Raw genomic sequence first — 21,754 nt, 5'->3', positions numbered from 1 at the left:
ATCTGAATCATGCATCCACAAGGTCAACACAAAAAAAAAAAAAAAAAAAAAGCTCATTTAGCTCAATATGTGAAGATGGTGCCACTGAACTTCACAAAGGAAGCATGTCTTCTTGAAGTATCACCAGCTATGTTTGAAAGTCTGAGGTTTAATTTTATTAGTAATTTCAGTAACATTAAACCTACCAGTACTTAAACTGTGTTGCCAGAGCGATGTAGCGGCACGTATTTCCGCTAATCTTGCTAATCTCGGAAGCGTTGACAAACAATAAATAATTTGAAAAGGTGTACCATGGCTATGAAGCAACCTCAACATCTAACATTACTTGCTAAGCTATCACAGCACGTAGCTACACGGCTAACGCAAATTTAACAGCAGATAGCAATAGTTTAATATCTAAATCATGCATTCAGTGTCAAAACAATCAAATATACTTACATTTTGCTCAATATGCGCAGTTAGAGCAGATCTGCCAACGTTAGCTACAAAAGTAAACAAAAGGAAACACGTTCTCCAGACCTGTGCATCACTTTTAAGTGTCCCCTGGAAACACTTCCGTTGTGTTGTGCGATTTGCAGCACTGTTTTGTTAATGTATTGTGTTGTGGAATTTGCATGTGTTTTTTGGTAATGTGTTTTTGAATTTGAATGTGTTTTTTGGTAATGTGTTGTGTTGTGGAATTTGCATGTGTTTTTTGGTAATGTGTTGTGTGTTTTTTTAATTTGCATGTTTTTTCTCTTAATGTGTTGTGTTGTGTTGTGGGATTTGGAGAACGTTTTTCTTTATGCTGCACATGCGTTGTCAAATTGATGAAGATGTTTTCTTAACGTGTTTGTGTTTTGTAAGCATATGTTTTGTTAAACTGCAGTGTGTTTGGCCTCTCAGGGCCACTGTACTCAGCACAATAATGCCAGCCGTTTTGGATGGCATTATAAACATGACCAGTCGATACATCAGGTTTCCTTACACTGTGGGTGAACAGGCCAACATTGAAAGGCAATTTGCAGCAATGTCTGGTTTCCCAAATGTAATCGTCGCAATTGACTGCACTCAAGTTGCTATAAGGGCTCTGAGTGAAAATGAATTTGTCTATGTGAACCGAAAAAATGTGCGTACAATCAATGTACAAGTTATGTGTACCTCAAACATGGTTTTGACAAATTTAGTGGCACGGTGGCCTGGGTCAACACATGACTCATTCATCCTGATGCACAGCAGTGTAGGGAACAGACTGCAGGCAGGCGCTGCACGTGATGGCTGGCTCCTGGGTAAGTACATAAACACTATTGTAGAAATTCTAACCATTAAAGCCTGATTTATAATTACTCTTCTGTTATACCTTGCAGGTGACAGTGGCTACCCCCTAAGGCGTTGGCTCCTCACCCCTTTCACCAACCCACAGAGCGCAAAGGAGGTGTGCTTTAATGTGGCCCACTCTCGTGCGTGCTCCATTGTGGAGCGAGCCATTGGCCTCCTCAAAAATTGGTGTTTAGATGCCTCGGGGGGAAGATTGCTCTATCACCCTACAAAGGTGTGTAAAATTATTAGGGCTTGTGGAGCACAACGTGGCACTGAGGGATGCCATTCCCCTCCCGCCTGGTCTCCCTCCATGAGGACCCCGACCCACAACCACCTCCCCGACATGAGGAGTTTCAACAGGGAGCAAGGCTCCGTGAAGGTGTCATGCGGCATTTGCAATAAGACAGCAAGTATGTTTCATTTTTTAACAAGATCTTTAATGGAGCTGGAAATTTCAGACATGACATCACACATGTTACTCATCACTGTAGGTATTTGTTGGAGTTCATCTCTGACTTCATTTATTGCACTGATGGTGTCCCTTTGCGTTTGCAGGACAGTGTCAGTCAGGACCCAGACACTTCCAGGTGCGCCATGCGCTCGGGATGCACTGGTGCTGGACGCACTGGTGCTGGGGACAGCCAGGCCTTCAGCTACGGTGCCAGGACACGCCGTGCCTGGAACCTCCGCGTCACCCACCGCTTCCAACTCTAGAGTGACTGAGGACACAACATATAAGTCCACTGCCTTTTCACAAGTCTCTGTTGAAATATTTAATTTATACATTTAAAGGGCCAGTGTGTAATATTTGGCATGGTTTATTGTCAAATCTGAGTCTGAATCTGAATATTCTACCCATTAATATGTTTATATAAGTGTATAATCGCTATAAAATAAAATTTGTTTGGTTTTCGTAACCTTTATATGCTTTATATACATATATAGCAAGGGCCTTGCTTTAGAGAAGTCGCCATCTTGCGCCGCCATGTATTTAAGGCAGCCCGAGTGGACAATCCAGCCAGCCAGAGAACGCGTTTCGCGTGTATAAATAAACCAACGAAGACAGCGGGAGGAAGGAAGAAGGAGGAGGAAACAGCAGAGAGTGTTAGTAGTTCGTCGATGGAGAGTAGTGAAAAGTTTTTTTAGTTATAAAGTTTGCGAATGGACCACACTTACCACGCAACAGGAGAGAATGAACCCGAACCGTCATCTGCGAGGAAAAGAAAACGCAACTTCACTCCTTGTGATGCACTCTCTGCGGTGCTTTTCCTCCTGATGATATATCTCCCCAACGCACCGAATCCCATTCTGTGCAGCAAAGTGGGAGCAGAGGATTCAGCCTCTCTTCTCGCCCGCTCAGCATCAGTTCCTCATCTGTATGCTATGGCTCAAACAGGTATGGCTCTGGGTCCGTGTCCGCTACAAGAAACTCTTCAAAATCGCGTTCAAAGTCGTCCATTGCAGCCACTATAGTCCGGAGATATTGCTAGGCTAAATAAACAGCTGAGTTCTGTTTACAGGCTACGCTGTCAGTCAGTGTGCGGGCTGGAGATTGGTGGAGCAGAGAGGGGAGGGGGTGCCCGCTTGGTATTGTAAACGAGAATGTGTGTATGGAGTGTGTGTGTTACGCTAGAAGAGTCAGAGTTTGGGACGGAGTCTTTTACCCCCTGGAGTGTTACCGAAGTTTTTGGAGTGCTCAAATATTTGAGGTACACATAACTTGTACATTGTATCAAATATTTTTCCCGAACGCTACTCTGGTCTCCTGCTTGTGAGGGATTCATTACAATATTGTAACATGGTTTAGATTTCTAAATAAACATTCACCTCGTCGCTAGATAGACCTACTCCTGAAAAACTTGTGTCTGCGCAAGGCTTTTTGTCCCTACGAGGCCACTGTCATTTACCCGACGGGAGGGGTGAGCGAGTGAGCCCTGCAATCTAGAATTTGACCACTGATGTCACTGTTTTCAACCCATTTTACACACTGGCCCTTTAATAAACAGATAAAACTGTACTTTACCGGTCTCCTCTGTGGTCTTTGCCAAATCTGTGTCTCCTTCCTTCTCCGACACTATGCCACACACGCTGGCCGTCCCAAGGATGGAGGCTATTTTGGTGTCCAGCAGTGTGGGCTCGGGTGTGCCCTTGTCCCCACCTGTAGCAGACATGCTTTGATGGTGCCATGCTACTCTCCTCTTGGCCTCCACCTTCAGATCCGACCACTTCTTTTTCACCTCTGCCACAGATCGCTCTGTGGCACTCACACTATTTACGGCGGTGACGACGTGCTCCCACTCTCACTTGTTTTTCTTTTATAAATGATGCCACTACTGTGACCACCAAATAAAATAATTTTTCTGGCCTCCCCCTCACCCACAAGGACCTCTATTTTGGTCTCCGTGAAATTCCTTTTCCTTGTCTTCTCTGCCATGATTGAGCGTAAAATGCCATTGATCAGCAGGCTTATTTATATGCAAAAACATTCATGAGGTACTTTGCATTGACCATTCATAGTAAAATGTGGGTGTGTAGAGGGCAGGATGTGAGGTGAATCAACCTGCGCAATCTTCCAGGTGGGCTGTGATTTATGAAGGGAAAAGTGCTTGCAGGTGTGCGTAGGCATGGTTTTATAAATCAGATTATTTTTTGGCACACGCCATTTTCAGCTTTTGGGCTTTTAGTATGGATCCTATGCAATGTTTTATAAATGAGGCCCCTGTTCCATATAAAGGCGGATATGTATTGTCGCGTTGTGGGGTAGCTAGGTGGGTAAAGGAAGGACGAGGAGGAGGCGATGTTGCAGTTTACTAGCACAATAGAGTCCCGATTTATTCCCTCTCTCACTCTCTGAACTCCTGGTCCTTAAAAACTGTCCCGCCAACTGGTCTGGCAGCCTGCCGCTTTCCCTCCCATTCCCTCTGTCGTGAACTGTCGTAACTACCACCAACATTCCTTACCTCTCCACAGAACAGCTTATCAACAAATACCCCTACGGTGGACACCTCCCTCTATAGAAATAATGTAATCAACACATAATAACTGTCATATACCCAGCATTACAGTATTTATTCAGTTCAGTAAAGAATGCTTTAGGAATGAATGTAGGGATCTTCTGAAAAAGAAACAAAATTGTGGCATTATAGTCATTTTAATGGAGTTAATTATTCCTGCTAAAGACAGTGGAAGGGACGACCACCTTGTGAGATGCCATTACCACAAGTCCTGTCTAGCTCTTTCCAGTGTCACCTTAAAGTTATTTTTGAACAAATCCTTGAATCTCTCAGTAACATGGACACCCAGATATTTAAAAGAATCGTGTGTAACCTTAAAGGGGAACATGTCAAAAGACCTCTGCTTTGCAGCTGCACTTATGGGAAAAATTTGGTTTTTCGAAAAATTTATTTTATAGCCGTGGTTGTGGTTTGGTGTATATAGTATGTTAAAGAGATGACGTAAATTGCTGGCTAGTTGCCTGCCAGTCATAAAGCCTGTCTGATCTCTGTGGATTACATTGTGCATGGTTGGTTCAAGTCTCACTGCAAGGGTCTTTTGTTAGAATTTTATAATCACAGCAGAGCAAGCTGATTGGACTCTAGGAGTCGCATTTTAGCGGGTCATTACCCTTTTTGAGAAGAACAGATATAGTTGACTGTGTCATTGTTAAAGGTAGGATTTTCTTCTGCAAAGCTTCTTCATATACTTCACATACAAGTGGCACCAATTTGACAGAGAAGGCTTTATAAAATTCGATGGGGTAGCCATCTGGGCCAGGCGACTTCCTGGATTTTGATGTTTAAATGGCCCTTTCAATTTCTGTGTTAAGGATTCCTCAAGTGCGCTGACATTGTCCTGGTCTAGGGACGCCATCTTTAAATTATTGAAAAACTCTGTAATTAGAGAATCGACGCCTGCCTCTGATTCATATAATGTTTTGTAGAATTCTTGAAATTGTTTATTCATACTCTTTTGTTCTGTGGTACTACCACCGTTGTCTAATCCAATTTCAGTAATGAAGCTTGTCGCTGCAGACTGTCTAAGCTGATGACTCAGGAGTTTGCTGGCGCATTCTCCAGATGCATAATAATTTAAACGGGACTTTCGATGGAGATCCTCCCTCTTTTCCAGTAGAGATTTTCAGAGGGTGTCAATGAATATTCCTGATCAATGGCTTGGATCGTAGTCTCTATTTCTGAGAGACATTTTTGCGCTCTCTTTAGCACTGGCAGTATATGATATTATTATTCCCCTCAAATAGGCTTTTAGTGTTCCCATAGACAGCCTTTGCTTGTCTGTGGGTTTTGATTGGTATCCATGAATAGATCAATATGATTGGATATGTAGTCCACAAAATCTCGATTAGATAGGAGATGAGGATTAAAGCACCATGTTCACTGAGGGACTATATTGTCGGGAAAGCTAATACTCATCACCACAGGGCAATGATCTGAAATGACCATGGTTTCATATTCAATTGACTTTAACAGGGGAATCAGCTGGTCATCCAAAAGAAAATAATCTATTCTTGAATATGACTGGTGGGCCAATGAGAAAAAAGAATATTTGTTAGATGTTGGATTTTTAAACCTCCAGGCGTCTGATATCTTATATGTCTGTAAAAAGGAGTGAATGTAGCCTGCAAACCTGCTCAGTGTACCCGGTGTTTGTTTGGAGCGATCTAGCTTGGCATTTAAGACACAGTTGAGGTCGGCGCCTAATATTAATCTATGTGAATTTAAGTCTGGAAGTGATGAAAAAAGCGCAGTGAAAAATTGCACCAATGTGCCAATTAGGGGCATAAATGTTGACAAGCACCACGGGTGTGCTGTACAATTTTCCTTGAACAATGATAAATCAGCCATTTCCATCACTTATGACATGGGATTTAACAAACTGTGCATTTCTGTGGAGAAGAATGGCCACACCTTGACTTTTACAATTGAAATCAGAATGAAACACTTCAGTAAAATGCCCCCTGGCAACGCCTGGACTGGTCTCCTGTAGAAAAGCTATTTAAACTTTCAATTTTGACAAGTGAGAAAAAACCTTGTTGTGTTTTATTAAGTTATTAAGACCGCGGACATTCCAGCTGGCCATCTTTGTGATGGTACCCTCTCCTTCTCTAATGTTAGATGCTGCCATTTATTAGTAGGTCAGAAAGAAAAAATAGGCGCATGTTGCGTCTCCTGGCTGCACAGCACAAGAATGTGTGGACAAACATTACACTATAAAAAACAACAAGTTCAAATAACTAAACCAAGGTATATCTATATATGTCTGGTGTGTCTAAATATTAACTCATTCATCAAACCTTTGCATTGACTGAATTCATCTGGTTAAAGGCTATCAGAACTGTCGTGAGAGCTACATCTCTTCTGCATAAAATATCCGTGATCGCCTAGACCTGTGCATAAAAGCGAAAACAACTTTGTGTCCTCTCACTGCGGATGCTGTGATTTGATGGTCCGGTACTCATTGTAGCCCACTCTTATAAGTCCCAATAATAATATTAATAATAATAATTATTATTATTATTAATAATAATAATAATAATTATTATTATTATTATTGGGTCTTATAAGAGTGGGCTACAATAATAATAATAACAATAACAATAATAATACTAATCTCCTCCGAGAACCGTCACCTTATCGTGGTGGAGGAGTGTGAGTGCCCTAATGACCCTAGGAGCTATGCTGTCGGGGGCATTTTGCCCCTGGTAGGGTTTCCCATGGCAGATTGGTTCTGGGCGAAGGGTCAGACGAAGAATGGTTCAAAAGCCCCTTCATGATTGATAAAAATAAGGGCACATGTACCCGGCCCGGAGGGTTACCAGGGCCCCACCCTGGAGCCAGGCCTGGGGTTGGGGCCCGTGGGCGAGCACCTGGTGGCCGGGCCTTCGCCCATGGGGTCCGGCCGGGCCCAGCCCGAACCGGCTACATGGGCTCATCCCCCTGCAGGCCCACCACCCGCAGAGGGATCCAGAAGGGTTCAGTGCAATGTGGACTGGGCAGCAGACCAAGGCGGGGGCCTTGGCGGTCTGATCCTCGGTTACAGAAGTTGGCTCTTGGGACATGGAATGTCACCTCTCTGGCGGGGAAGGAGCAGGAGCTTGTGGAAGAGGTTGAGCGCTACCGGCTAGATATAGTTGGCCTCACCTCGACACATAGTTCTGGCTCTGGAACCCAAGTCCTTGAGAGGGGTTGGACTCTCTCCTTGAGAGGCGGAGGGCCGGGTGGGCTTCCTGATAGCCCCCAGACTCTCTGCCTGTACGTTGGGGTTTACCCCGGTAGACGAAAGGGTTGCTTCCCTGCGCCTTCGGGTCGGGGAACGGGTTCTGACGGGTTCAGAGTACCCGCCCTTTTTGGAGTCCCTGGGACGGGTGCTGGACAGTGCCCCGACCGGGAACTCCATTGTTCTGCTGGGGGACTTCAATGCTCACGTGGGCAATACAGCGGGACCTGGAGGGGCGTGACTGGGAGGAACGGCCTGCCTGATCTGAACCCGAGTGGTGTTCAGTTATTGGACTTCTGTGCGGGTTGCAGTTTGGCCATAACTAACACCATGTTCAAACATAAGGATGTCCATCGGTGCACGTGGCACCAGGACATCATAGGTCGCAGGTCAATGATTGACTTTGTAGTCGTATCATTTGACCTGCGGCCATATGTTCTGGACATAGTGTTCTCTCTCAGGTGAAGAGAGGAGCAGAGCTGTCAACTGATCACCACCTGGTGGTGAGTTGGATCAGATGGCGAGGGAAGACGCCGCGCAGACCTGGCAGGTCCAAACGAAAAATGATGATCTTCAGCTCCCACCTCCGGGAGAGCTTCGACCGCATTCCGAGGGTGGAGGGGGACATTGAGTCCGAATGGGCCTTGTTCCGCTCTGCCATTGTCGAGGCGGTGGTTGTGAGCTGTGGCCGCAAGGCCAATGGGGCCAGTCGCGGCGGAGCTGTCAGGCTGAAGAAGGAGGCCTACAGGGCATGGTTGGTCTGTGGGTCTCCGGAAGCAGCTGACGGGTACCGGCGGGCCAAGCGGAGCGCAGTGGCGGCAGTCGTGGAGGCAAAAACTCGGGTGTGGGACGAGTTCGGTGAGGCCATGGAGGAAGACTATTGATCGACTCCAAAGAGGTTCTGGCAAACCGTCCGGCGCCTCAGGGGGGGAAGGCGGCAACTTGCTCAAACTGTTTACAGTGGGGGCGGGGAGCTGCTGACGTCAACTGGGGACATTGTTGCGCAGTGGAAGGAATACTTTGAGGAGCTCCTCAATCCCACCAACACGTATTCTAGTGAGGAAACAGAGACGGGGGTCTCGGGGGCGGGTCGTCCAATTTCTGGGGCAGAAGTTGCTGAGGTAGTGAAACAGCTCCGAGGCGGCGGAGCCCTGGGGGTGGATGAGATTCATCCTGGATATCTCAAGGCTCTGGATATTGTAGGGCTGTCCTGGCTGACACGCCTCTGCAACATTGCGTGGACATCGGGGGCAGTGCCTCTGGAGTGGCAGACCGGGGTGGTGGTCCCCATTTTCAAGAAAGGGGACCAGAGGGTGTGTTCCAACTACCGGGGGATCACACTCCTCAGCCTACCCGGTAAGGTCTACTCCAGAGTGCTGGAGAAGAGGGTCCGGTCGATAGTTGAACCTCAGATTGAGGAGGAGCAATGTAGTTTTCGTCCCGGACCCTCGCCAGGGTGCTGGAGGGGGCATGGGAGTTCGCCCAACCAGGCCACATGTGTTTTGTGGATTTGGAGAAGGCTTACGACCGTGTCCCCAGGGGCATCCTGTGGGGGGTGCTCTGGGAGTATGGGGTTGGTGGCCCCTTGCTAAGGGCCATCCAGTCCCTGTACCGAAGGAGCACCAGTCTGGTTCGCGTGGCTGGCAGTAAGTCGGACCTGTTCCCGGTGAGGGTTGGACTCCGCCAGGGCTGCCCTTTGTCACCGGTTCTGTCCATAACTTTTATGGACAGAATTTCTAGGCGCAGCCGAGTGGTGGAGGGTGTCAGGTTCGGTGACGGGGGGATCTCGTCCCTGCTTTTTGTGGATGACGTGGTCCTCCTAGCTCCATCGAACAGTGACCTCCAGCTCTTGCTGGGACGGTTTGCAGCCGAGTGTGAAGCGGCTGGGATGAGAATCAGCACCTCCAAGTCTCAGGCCATGGTCCTCAGCCAGAAAAGGGTGGATTGCCCATTCCAGGTGCGGATTGGGGCGGCGTCAGCAGTGATGCAGGCGCTTAACCGGTCCGTTGTGGTGAAGAGGGAGCTTAGCCAAAAAGTGAAGCTATGGATTTACCGGTCGATCGACGTTCCAACCCTCACCTATGGTCACAAGCTCTGGTAGTGACCAAAAGAATGAGATCGTGAGTACAAGCGGCCGAAATGAGTTTCCTCCGCAGGGTGGCTGGGCTCAGCCTTAGGGATAGGGTGACGAGATCAGACATCCGGGAGGGACTCGGAGTAGAGCCACTGCTCCTTCACATCAAGAGGAGCCAGTTGAGGTGGTTCAGGCATCTGGTAAGGATGCCTTCCGGACGCCTCCCTTGGGAGGTGTTTCGGGCATGTCCAACTGGGAGGAGACCTCGGGGCCGCCCCAGGACACGCTGGAGGGACTACATCACCCGGCTGGCCTGGGAACGCCTCGGGGTTCCCGCGGAAGAGCTGACAGAAGTGGCTGGAGAGAGGACTGTCTGGGCTTCTTTGCTGAGGCTGCTGCCCCCGCGACCCGGACCCGGATAAGCGGAGGACAACGAGTACGACGACGAGTATAATAATAATAATAATAATAATAATAATAATAACTTACTGTGGGCATATATGCTATGCTTTTTAATAAAATTACCAGAGGAGTTCGCCGAAAAACAGGTAATGTCAGCCTGAATTAGTCGCGTGTGTCCCCAGTGAAAATCACTGACGTGCATGGGAAATATGGCTTCTACTGGCTTGCCATAGCTTGCTGTCAGGACTCAGGGACCAGAATTTGGAATGTTGGACCGTTTGGAAATCAGAATGGAGGACCTTCAGAATGGCGACATTTCACAGTGGCAATCCTTCGGAATGGCGGAGTGGGTGTGGCGGCCTCTAACCCAGCGTTGTGATCTCTTTCTTCATCCGAGTCACCTCTATTTACTCTGTGTCGAGGTAGCCTGGGAGCTAACGTTATTATTAGCTTTAGCTTGTTTATTGGTGGTCCCATGTGTGTCAGGCATGGTGTTGTTTTAACTTGTTGAACTCAATTCAAACAGTTGTATCAGTTGACTGGTGACTAACAAATATAAGAGCAGTGATAAAGTGGTTATGAAACCGAGCAAAAGTGTCTTTACAAATTTCTGGTGTAAAGCTCCTCCACCTCGCACCGCACCGGAAGTCTCTAAGTCCCTAAGACCTGGAGCAGGTCAGTGAGGTAGGAGGGGGCCTGGTTATGTAAGTGAGGAGAAGGACTTTGAATTGGACGCGTTATCGGACAGGGAGCCAGTGGAGGTTCGGAAGGACAGGGGTGATGTGATCGTGGGATCTGGAAAAGGTGAGCAGACCGGCAGAAGAGTTCGGAAGTATTGGAGTTTATTTAGGAGTTTGGATGGTGTACCATAAAGAATGCTGTTGCAGTAGTCAATTCTGAATGTGATGAAGGTATGGATGAGAGTTTCAGTAGCTTCAGTAACATGTAGCTTCTACTATTACTATATTTATTACTAGACTAATTTATGTTAACACAACCTAATTCTAATGGGTTAAGATTGCAAATCATTTCTGCTTCCAACTGCTTACAGTAATGTGCAAATTCCTAATTAGGAATGCCCTTCTCTATTTTATATCAGTCAAAGGCCATGGTCAAAGGTGTGACCCTGGTAAAGAGGAACCGTCATTTGTTTTTGTTTTTTTTTGTGTTAAAGATTTTTCTGGGGCATTTGGGCAAGAGAGTGACATGCAGCCAAGGGCCACAGGCTGGAGTCGAACCCGGGCTGCTGTGGCAACAGCCTTGTACATGGGGCGCCTGCTCTAACCACTAAGCCACCAATGCCCCGAGGAACTGTCATCTTGAGAAGGAACATCTCGTGTGGAAGAAGGTAAGTTTAATCCTTTATCATCCATCGAGCAGAAAACAATACAGGTGCAGAAATGTTATTAACAGTTATTGTCCTCTTTTGCATTTTGGATGATTTTTTTGTTACTGAGTGTTTTTTATTAGAGTGCATTAATATATCCGACTGTCACCATGTGCATAGCTAACCATGCTCTCAAGCTAGCATCGACGATGAGAGCAGACTCGTTTACAAAACTGCTCAAACCAAAGGATAGTTCACACACAACAGCAGGCACTGGCAGGCAAAGGATAATCATATGCTGGAGCTGAGTGTGGCTGAGGCTGTGGTCACATACACAAATGGCAAATATTCCCCCAAATCCGCATCTTGGCTTTGTGTGGAGTCTGCTGAAGGGTCGGCACTTCACAGTCATTAGCTCTACCTTTGGGGAGCAGTGAGTGGAAACTACCACGGCGTCCTGGCACCTTAGCGGAGTTTCTCTGTCAGGTCGATGTAGCATTAGCTCCTCCAGCTGGATCACAGTGGTCGTGGTGCAGCCAAATTTCTATGAGAGCGTAAACACAACAGTTCCTCACACTACGAAGCTCTCCACAGTCTGATGTTATTCGCTTTGTAGACGAGGGAGCGAACGTTTGCTACCATGACTATAAGCACTGTTAGCTCGTGTGGATTAGCACGCAGTCCGGCATAGACACCTCCTGGCTTGCCCCACTCAGGTGATCTGTTGCAGCGCCTGTGGTAACACATCAGCGGTGGAGCTCCAGATGCAGCCACAGTCTTTCCTGGCCCTTCACAGTGTAGAAACCCGAGCTCGCTCAGCACACTTCACTGGTGTTTGTTGTAACAGGAAAATTTGCTACAGATGTCTAACAGTATCTGTTGGTCGCGGAGCAGCACATTCACACACTTTTCAGTCATACCAGTCATTCCACAAACACACGAAAGCACCAAATTCTATCTATTTGTCCACCAAAAATAATAGAAACATCAGAGTCAGAGTCACTGTATTAACTATTGTTTTTACATTTGCAGCTCCCTTACTAAGATTGTATAAAGTCATTACATAACACAGAATGGATTTCTCCCTCATCCTGTCTCTCTTTTCTCTCTCTCAATTTATCACAGAAATTTGTGACTTTAAAAGTGTCCTGTGACATCTTACAACAAGTGTCTGCCACTGGATCCTGGACTTCCTGACAAATCGCTCAGAGGGTGAGAGTAGGCTCCCACCTCTCAGCATCCATCAGCATCAGCACCAGCTCCCCCCAGGGCTGCGTGCTGAGCCCCCTACTCTACACCCTCTACACTCATGACTACACCCCTGCCCATACCAGCAACACCATTATTAAATTTGCAGACGACACCACAGTAGTGGGACTCATTTCTGAGGGGGATGAGTCTGCCTACAGAAATGAAGCGGAGCAGCTGACTGGGTGGTGCAGGGAAAATAACCTGGTCCTTAACACCACCAAGACAAAGGAGCTGATCGTGGACTTCCAGAGGAAGAAAACGGAAAGTATCCAACCACTGTACATCAGCGGGGACTATGTGGAGAGGGTCTCCGACTTCAGGTTCCTGGGCATTCAGATCAAGGAGGACCTGTCGTGGAGTGCGAACACCTCAGTGACCATCAAAAAGGCACAGCAGAGACTTTACTTTCTGAGACTCCTCAGAAAGAACCACCTGTCACAACAACTGCTTGTGTCTTTCTATCGCTGCTCAATAGAGAGTGTGGTGACATACTGCATGTGTGTGTGGTATGCCAGCTGCACAGCGGCAGAGAGAAAAGCACTTCAGAGGGTCATAAACACTGCCATGAAGATCACTGGTTGCTCTCTCCCCTCCCTAGATGAACTGTACAGTGCGAGGTGCCTCAAAAAGGCTCAAAACATCATAAGGGACCCATCACACCCCGGACGTGAACTCTTTGAATTGCTACCCTCGAGCAAGAGATACAGGACGATAAAATGCCGGACAAACAGGTTCAAGAACAGTTTTTACCCGAGAGCAATAGTGTCGCTGAACACAATCAAGGCATAAAAAGAGTGACTGTGCAATAATCACATGACTATGTGTCTGTGAGCTGTGTCTGTGCGTGTGAGCTGTGTGCTTGGTATTTATGTGTTTTTTTGGTTGTTTTTTTTTTAATTTATTTTTATCTTAGTACCAATGTTCTTATGTTTTTATGTTTTATCTATAAATTTGCACTAACGGGTTTGCTCTGCAATTTCGTTGTACAATGTACAATGACAATAAAGATCTATTCTATTCTATTCTATTCTATTCTATTCTCCTGTTTAACATCACCTCCATTCGCCATCTTCCTGTGAAACTGCCCTCTTCTATGGCTTCATCAAAGAAGAGTGACTGCAGGAAAAGGGAGTCATCTGCTAGTGTCAGGTGTGTATAAATAAATATAGTGACAAGCTGTTTAAGATCAAGTAAGGTGAAGAGGGGAAGATAGGAAATGAAAGATGTTAAATATTATGCCCAGATATGCTTGATTTTACTGTTCTGTGTTACTGATATGTGGAGGTGCATGGAGTGCAGTGTATCTTTTTCTTGTAGATATGATCTACTTAAACATTTAAGACTACAGCACTGCCATAGACAACGTTACTCATGCCCATATCTAAACTACACATTCAATTTTAAGACACTAAATGCTTTGCACATACATTTAAGTAGAGTTCATCCTGAGCTTGGGGCGTCGGTGGCTTAGTGGTAGAGCAGGGGCCTCATGTACAAGGCTGTTGCCGCAGCGGCCCGGGTTCGACCCCAGCCTGTGGCCCTTTGCTGCATCTCTCTCTCTCTCTCTCTCTCTCTCTCTCTCTCTCCCCCCCTCATGCTTGTCTGTCCTATTGATTAAAGGCCAAAATGCTCCCAAAAATATCTTGTAAAAAAAAGAGTTCATCCTGAGCAAACTTGTCAGGAGCTCCTGGAATTGAAAACATTTAGTTGGCCTTTGTGCAATTGAAGCAATCTTTCTACAGAAAGGGATTTTTTCATACATATTCATTTTAAGAGTCGTGAAACTGTTACCTGTATGTTTGGGGATTGTACTTTCAAAACAAATATCTATGGAAACTTTCACCCCCACAAGAACAGGAAACACAACCCCCATACATTAAGTGATTTTAAACCAGGTATAGTGACAACAACCAGAATTTCACAAGAGTCATCTGACAGTGCAGAGGAAGATGCACTTAACCCAGATGACTCTGCAGTGGAATTAAACAGTGCATCTCCAAGTAAGTGAGACCCTGCCTGACATAATTGAGTAGTTTTGCTCAAACTAGAACATTTTGCACATGTGCCAGGCACAAAAATTGATGAGTTTCTAGAGGAATTGCACTATTTGTTATGCTCAGCCACATTACCTCTCTCTCTCTCTCTCTTTGAGCACATCATATCTCCGAAACAAGTTTTACAGAGAAAACTTTAATGTCATTGAGCCCATTGAGTACATGCTCAATGAAAGGGAAAAGAAGCTTTCAGTACGTGCCTTTACTAAAGAGCTTGCAACAGCTCTTCAATATCTTCTTATCCGCTGTGAGGGTCCTAAGGACAGAGGGATGTCATATGCTGTAAAGCCCTGTGAGGCAAATTGTGATTTGTGATATTGGGCTTTATAAATAAAAATTGAAAAATTGAAATTGAATAGGAAAGATGTTGTGGATAAAGTTGCTGAAAACCACAGAGGACATCAGAGTCATGAGATAACTGGAGAACAACGTACTTATAAATCATTTCAGGATGGCTCACACTTTAAGGGAAATGGTTTTCTTTCAGGGGTGTGTTGAGAATCTTGCTAACGTTGTGCATAGATGATTTCGAGGTATGCAATCCTCTGGGTACTGTACACAGGAAACACAATCTCTGTGGTATCTGGACTCTGAGTAATTTGCCTCCAGGCTCACATTCAGCACTTTCCTCTATTAACCTGGCAATCTTGTGCAAATCTGACTATGTGAAAAAGCCTAAAGATGGCGGCGTGTGTAGACGCAGCAACCCCTCTCTGTCCCGACCATGCGGTGTTTTGTTCTGTTATTAAGTGTTTGTCCGAAAGTTTTTCTCGTCTGCCTACTTCGGAATACAAGTACAGTTGACAGGCTCTGTTAGACATCTGCAGGAGCCAGCTTTACAACACTCTGGATACTGCACAAACAGAGACAATAAAAGAGCTCGGATTACTCCGCTGGCCTGCAACCACACTGGACTCGACTGCTACCCCCCCCCCCCCCCGGAAAGGAGGCGCCGCGGTGCACGAGGAAGCAGAAGAGGGGCAAGCGCGGAGGTATCCAGGCTAGGCTAGCAGCTAGACCAACTCGCCCAGCCATACCATCCATTCTTCTAGCAAATGTACGATCCCTGGACAATAAAATGGATCACATACGACTGCTGTGGTCAGTGAATTGAAACGTGAGTAACTGCTGTGTGCTTCACGTCACTGAAACATGGCTAAATAACAACATCCCCGACTCTGCTGTACAACTGGAGCAGCTAACATGCCACTGAGCGGACAGAGCCCTCGTAAACGGGGGAAAGACTCACAGCGGTGGGGTCTGTGTTTACATCTGTGATGCGTGGTGCCAGGATGCTGTGGTGGTAGGGAAACACTGTTCACCACTGGCAGAGTATATGATCATAAGGTGCCGTCCTTCCTATCTGCCAAGGGAATTAACAGTGATTTTGCTAGTCACTGTTTACATCCCTCCCACCCCCAAGAGCAGTGACTGGAATGCGGCACTTTGTGAACTGTATCAGGCCATCAGTGAACAACAGACAGCACACCCAGATGGATTCACAATCCTCGCTGGAGATTTTAATCATTCTGATCTTAAGATCTTCCTTCCAAAACTTCACCAGCATGTTGATTTCCCAAAAAGAAGGGACAACACTTTGGACCTGGTCTACACTAATCACAAAGGAGCATACAAGGCCTCACCCCTCCCCCACATTGGACTCTCTGATCACACCACAGTTATGCTAATGTCAGCATACAGACCGAGAGTGAAAGTCAACAAACTGGTCCTGAAGCAGGTACGGGTGTGGCCAGAGGGGGCCTCCTCTGCTCTTCAAGACTGCTTTGACACAACCGACTGGGAAATGTTTAAGTAGGCAGCCACATACAACAACCACACAGACATTGAAGAATACACAGACACTGTTACTTCTTATATCAGTAAGTGCTTCGATGATGTGACCCACACAAAAACCATCATCACCCGAGCTAACTGGAAGCCATGGTTGACAGGGGATGTCCATTGGCTGATGAGGGCCAGAGACAACGCCTTCAGAGCCAGGGATGAAACTGGTCTGAGGGCAGCGAGAGCCAACCTGTCCCGCGGCATCAGGAAAGCAAAACAGAAATACACACACAAGATAACCTGCCATTTCAAAGACAGCAGAGACACACGGAGCCTGTGGCAGGGCATTCAGACCATCACGGACTATAAACCTGTGCCACAGCTCTGTGATAGCAACATCTCTTTGCTCAACAACCTCAACAGCTTCTTTGCATGTTTTGAAGCACAAAACAACACACATACACAGAAGACTCCACCGCCCCCCCATGATCAGGCTCTGTGCCTGTCTGCTGCCAGCGTGAAAAGGACACTCTCCACTATCAACACCCGCAAGGCAACAGGTCCAGACAACATCCCTGGTCGTGTGCTGAAGGACTGCGCAGAGGGGCTAAAGGATATATTCACGGACATCTTTAACACTTCCCTGAGACAGGCTGCTGTTCCATCATGTTTCAAGTCCACCATCATCATACCTGTGCCAAAGAAACCTGCTCCATCCTGCTTCAATGACTATCGCCCCGTGGCACTGACCCCCATCAGAATGAAGTGCTTTGAACGGCTAGTCATGTCACACATCAAATCCATCCTCCCCCCTACCCTGGACCCCTTCCAGTTTGCATACCGGGCCAAACGGTCCACAGAGGATGCAATCTGCTCTGCTCTCCACCCAGCCCTCACCCACCTGGACACAAAAGACTCATATGTGAGAATGCTGTTCATAGACTTCAGTTCAGCATTCAACACCATAATCCCACAACAACTCACCTCACCTGACGAGTTGTGTCATTTCCGGTATTTCTGTGACAGCGTCTTTGTACTGCACTGGTGAATTCTACTAGCCTGCTTTATGCTTTCTCACTTCAGTTGCTTTAACGTCTACTCCAAGTCTTAACCCACACTAGTTCTGTTTAAGCACTTATAGCTCTCCTCCTTTCTGCGACTTTCTCGCTAATCTCTTAGCTGTTGTTTGCACGTTACTAGCCTTGGTAGCTACATTAGCTTTACAGTTAGCGATGGCTTCTCCCTCTGCTCTTTCTTGCTCGGTGTGCCAAATGTTCAGTTATGCCTCTGCCTCCTTTAGTGACAGTGGTAATTGTAACAAGTGTAGCTTATTTGCTGCGTTGGAGGCGAGGCTTAGTGAATTAGAAGCGCGGCTCCGCACCATGGAAAACCATTCAGTAGCTGCGGTAGTTAGCCAGCCCCCTGTAGCCGGCGCGGAGCCACATAGCATAGCCTTAGCCTCTGCTTGCTGTCCTCCGGTTACTCCCGTTCAGCTGGGAGGTTGGGTTGTGGTTCGCCAGAGGCAGAGCTCCAAGCCGAAGCCCACAGCTCACCACCAGCCTGTTCACGTTTCCAACCACTTCTCCCCACTCAGAGACACACCCGCTGAGGACAAAACTCTGGTTATTGGCAGCTCTATTCTGAGGAACCTGAAGTTAGCAACACCAGCGGCCATAGTCAAATGTATCCCTGGGGCCAGAGCGGGCGACATTGAATCAAATTTAAAACTGCTGGCTAAAGCTAAACGTAGGTTCAGTAAGATTGTTATTCACGTCGGCGGCAATGACACTCGGTTACGCCAATCGAAGGTCACTAAAATTAATATTGCCTCGGTGTGTGAATATGCAAAAACAATGTCGGACTCCATAGTTTTCTCTGGACCCCTCCCAAATCTGACCACTGATGACATGTTTAGCCGCATGTCATCATTTAATCGCTGGCTGTCCAGGTGGTGTCCACCAAACGATGTGGGTTTCATTAATAATTGGCAAACTTTCTGGGGAAAACCTGGTCTTATTAGGAGAGACGGCATTCATCCCACTTTGGATGGAGCTGCTCTCATTTCTAGGAACCTGGCAAATTTTATTAGTAATTTAAATCCCTGACAACCCAGAGTTGATATCAGGACTCAGAGTCGCAGTCCTATACGCCTCTCTGAGCTTCTAGTGCAGTTACCCAGCCATAGTTTTCATAGTTTTATACAAACGGTGTCTGTCCCCCGACCACCTAAATTATTTAAATCTATAATTAAACAAAGAGGAGTTGTGCATAACAACCTCATAAAAATTAAAACTCTTCTGTGACAGAAAGACAAAACAGGAGAATTAAATGCTAACTGTTAAATATCAGGTCTCTATCATCTAAAGCAGTGTTAGTAAACGAATTAATATCAGATAATCATATTGATTTACTCAGTCTCACTGAAACCTGGCTGTGTCAAGATGAATATGTTAGTCTAAATGAATCCACTCCTCCCAGTCATAATAATACCCACATTCCTCGAGGCAGCGGCCGAGGAGGGGGAGTTGCAGCTATTTTTAACTCTAGTGTGTTAATCAGCCCTAAACCTAAACTAGATTATAATTCATTTGAAAGCCTCGTTCTTAGTCTTTTACATCCGACCTGGAAAACCTCGCAGCCACTTTTATTAGTTATAGTGTACCGTGCTCCTGGCCCGTATTCTGAATTTGTATCTGAATTCTCAGAGTTTTTATCCAGTCTAGTTCTTAAATCAGATAAAGTTATTATTGTAGGCGACTTTAACATTCATGTAACATGGAGAGGACGCTGGCGTTGCTTGTCCCCGCTTCTCCCTGCGAGTCTAGTACTTTATTGCTATTTCTAACCACAGTTATCTTGGCTAATCTTTTTGCAACTTCTGCCACTTTACTGTGGAGATTGATATTGTTTTTTACCTTGAGCTTGGCCTATTGGAACCTGTTGGACTGTTGCTTGAACGCTGACGGACGGCTGTATCACCCTCCTGCTGCTGCTGTGTCCTCCCTTCACCGGCCGGTGTCGTGGGGTGTCCCGCTGTCATCGCCCGGGTGTCCAATTGATCCAATATCCCCGGGTCTGGTTTTCCCCTGCCATGCAGTGGACCTGCCTGGCTGTCACAGTTCTCCATCTCTGTGCTTACGCTAACGTTACTAGTCCGTGGCTAGCAGCTAACGTTAGCATCAGGATCAGACCTCCCTCCACCGAAATGCGGCAATACTCCTTCTTGCAGCTGCTGAGCCTCAACTGCTCCAGCACTCCAGCGTGTCTTCCAACCATCAAACAACTTAAACTCCTGCCCCGGCCCCGGTACATTCACAGGAGCTCGCGGAAGAAAGTTGTTTACACGGAGCATACTGTCCTGCAGCCGGGTCGCGCTATCCCCACCGTCGCACTGCTTCCGCGTCATCAGAACGCTCGCTCTCTGGGACCAAATAGCTCTGGAAACATCGCGAGAGGTTGCGACTCCAGGCGACACAGAAAGGTGGATTTCAGTGTGATCCGGCCCATACTGAGACATACAACATCAACTTCTGTTAAAATCGAACACTTTAATGCACAATCCCTCACAAATAAATCTGACCTCATCCATGATCCATGACATTCTGGATGAAGGGATTGACATCATGTGTCTCAGTGAGACCTGGCATCGACCTGAGGTTTACTCTGCCTTGAATGAAGCCTGCCCCCCCGGCTACATCTATTGTGAGAAAGCCCGCAGCACCGGCCGTGGTGGTGGCCTGGCCATTTTATATCGTGACCAACTGGAGTTGACCCCTCTCCCCCTGCCAAAACTCTCCTCGTTTGAGTGCCTTGCCGAAAAGTGCAACCCCGTCCCATGACAATACTGGTGATTTACCGACCTCCCAAACCTAACCCAGCCTTTGTCCCTGAGTTGCATGACCTCCTTACCACTCTTTGTTCAACATCCACCAACGTAGTTATTCTTGGAGACATGAACATTCACGTGGACACTCCTTCCTGCCACTCTGCATCCGAGCTGCTACAACTGCTGGACAGTGTCAACCTAACACAGCATGTGAACGCCCCTACACACTCCAGGGGGCACACCCTCGATCTAGTCATTACTGACTCTGCTGCCCCAATTACCAACCTGTTGGTGTATGACCTGGGCGTATCGGACCACATGGTTGTGTCTATGGAGATGCAGTTCCCCTCCCCTCATTCAAAACCCAAGCGCCATATCTGCCTCAGAAACATCAAGAACATCAACCGGGATGCACTGGCCTTGGACCTTCAAAATCTCACTCCTCCAACCGTCTTATCAGTTGGTGACCCACACAAACCAATTGGTGATTTAGTAGGTTTCTACAACACAACCCTGAGTGGCCTCCTGGACGTTCATGCCCCTGTGAGGACCAGGACAGTTGCATTCTCGCGCTCTGCCCTCCTCACCCACCAGTGCGTACACGGAGATGCCCCAGCCTACTTAAAGGAACTCCTCTTCCCCCAGACTTCATCACGTACCCTCCGATCCAGCACAGCCAACCTCCTCAGGGTCCCGAGAACAAAGCTGCATAGCATGGGTGATCGAGCCTTTTGCTCAGCTGCTCCCAGTCTGTGGAATGCTCTCCCTGACCATCTGAGAGCACCACAGACTGTGGATTCTTTTAAACGCAACCTTAAGACCTACCTTTTTACAAAGGCCTTTTACTAGCCTTTTATATTTGTCTCTTTGTTCGGTTTGTGTTGTTTTCTTGCTTTCTTGTAGCACTTTGAGATTTTTTCTAATATAAAGTGCAATACAAATAAAATTTATTATTATTATTATTATTATTATTATGTCAACGTTGATAATGACTCCCTGGCTACCGCGTTTATCTCATTATTAGACTCCATTGGCTTCAGTCAGGGTGTACATGAACCCACTCATTGTTTTAACCATACCCTCGATCTAGTTCTGACGTATGGAATTGAAATTGATAACCTAATAGTCTTTCCACAGAATCCCTCGCTATCGGATCATTATCTGATTACTTTTGATTTCTTTTTACTCGATTACACGGCACTCAGCAACAGTTACTATACTAGATGTTTATCAGATAGTGCTGTTGCAAAATTTAAGGAAATGATTACTCTGTCGTTAAACTCAATACCAAGTCCCTCAGTAACAGAGGTTTCCCGTACCGACTTTAACCTCTCCAGAATTGATCATATAGTTGATAGCGCCGTAGGCTCGCTGTGAACAACACTCGACTCTGTAGCTCCTCTTAAAAAGAAGTTAACAAAGCAAAGAAAGTTCACTCCTTGGTATAACTCTCAAACCCGTAAGTTAAAACAAATATCGCGAAAATTTGAAAGGAACTGGCG

At 46.6% G+C, this 21,754-nt stretch overlaps 2 protein-coding genes across 2 annotated transcripts in view; one reads left to right on the top strand and one right to left on the bottom strand.

The window, feature by feature from the left end:
* LOC125902799 (choline transporter-like protein 5-A) overlaps positions 1 to 21,754 on the bottom strand; it is a 304,241-nt gene that overhangs the window by 114,007 nt on the left and 168,480 nt on the right. The gene's annotated exons all lie outside the window — the stretch shown is intronic.
* Positions 845 to 4,101, top strand: LOC125902826 (putative nuclease HARBI1). The gene is made up of 3 exons (XM_049599457.1): positions 845 to 1,268; positions 1,347 to 1,709; positions 1,855 to 4,101. The coding sequence occupies exons 1-3, from the start codon at positions 908 to 910 to the stop codon at positions 2,016 to 2,018; spliced, it is 888 nt and encodes a 295-aa protein (XP_049455414.1). The 5' UTR covers positions 845 to 907; the 3' UTR covers positions 2,019 to 4,101.

The sequence above is a fragment of the Epinephelus fuscoguttatus genome, linkage group LG15, assembly GCF_011397635.1.
Source record: "Epinephelus fuscoguttatus linkage group LG15, E.fuscoguttatus.final_Chr_v1".
In the NCBI taxonomy this organism is placed as follows: domain Eukaryota; kingdom Metazoa; phylum Chordata; class Actinopteri; order Perciformes; family Serranidae; genus Epinephelus; species Epinephelus fuscoguttatus.
This window is presented reverse-complemented; position numbering and strand designations above follow the sequence as displayed.

Excerpts from the sequence above, each read along its gene's own strand:
- LOC125902826 (XM_049599457.1), top strand. The coding sequence starts at position 908 with ATGCCAGCCGTTTTGGATGGCATTATAAACATGACCAGTCGATACATC. Across the intron at positions 1,269-1,346 it reads ACGTGATGGCTGGCTCCTGG|GTGACAGTGGCTACCCCCTA; the intron begins GTAAGTACATAA and ends TATACCTTGCAG. Across the intron at positions 1,710-1,854 it reads CATTTGCAATAAGACAGCAA|GACAGTGTCAGTCAGGACCC; the intron begins GTATGTTTCATT and ends TTGCGTTTGCAG.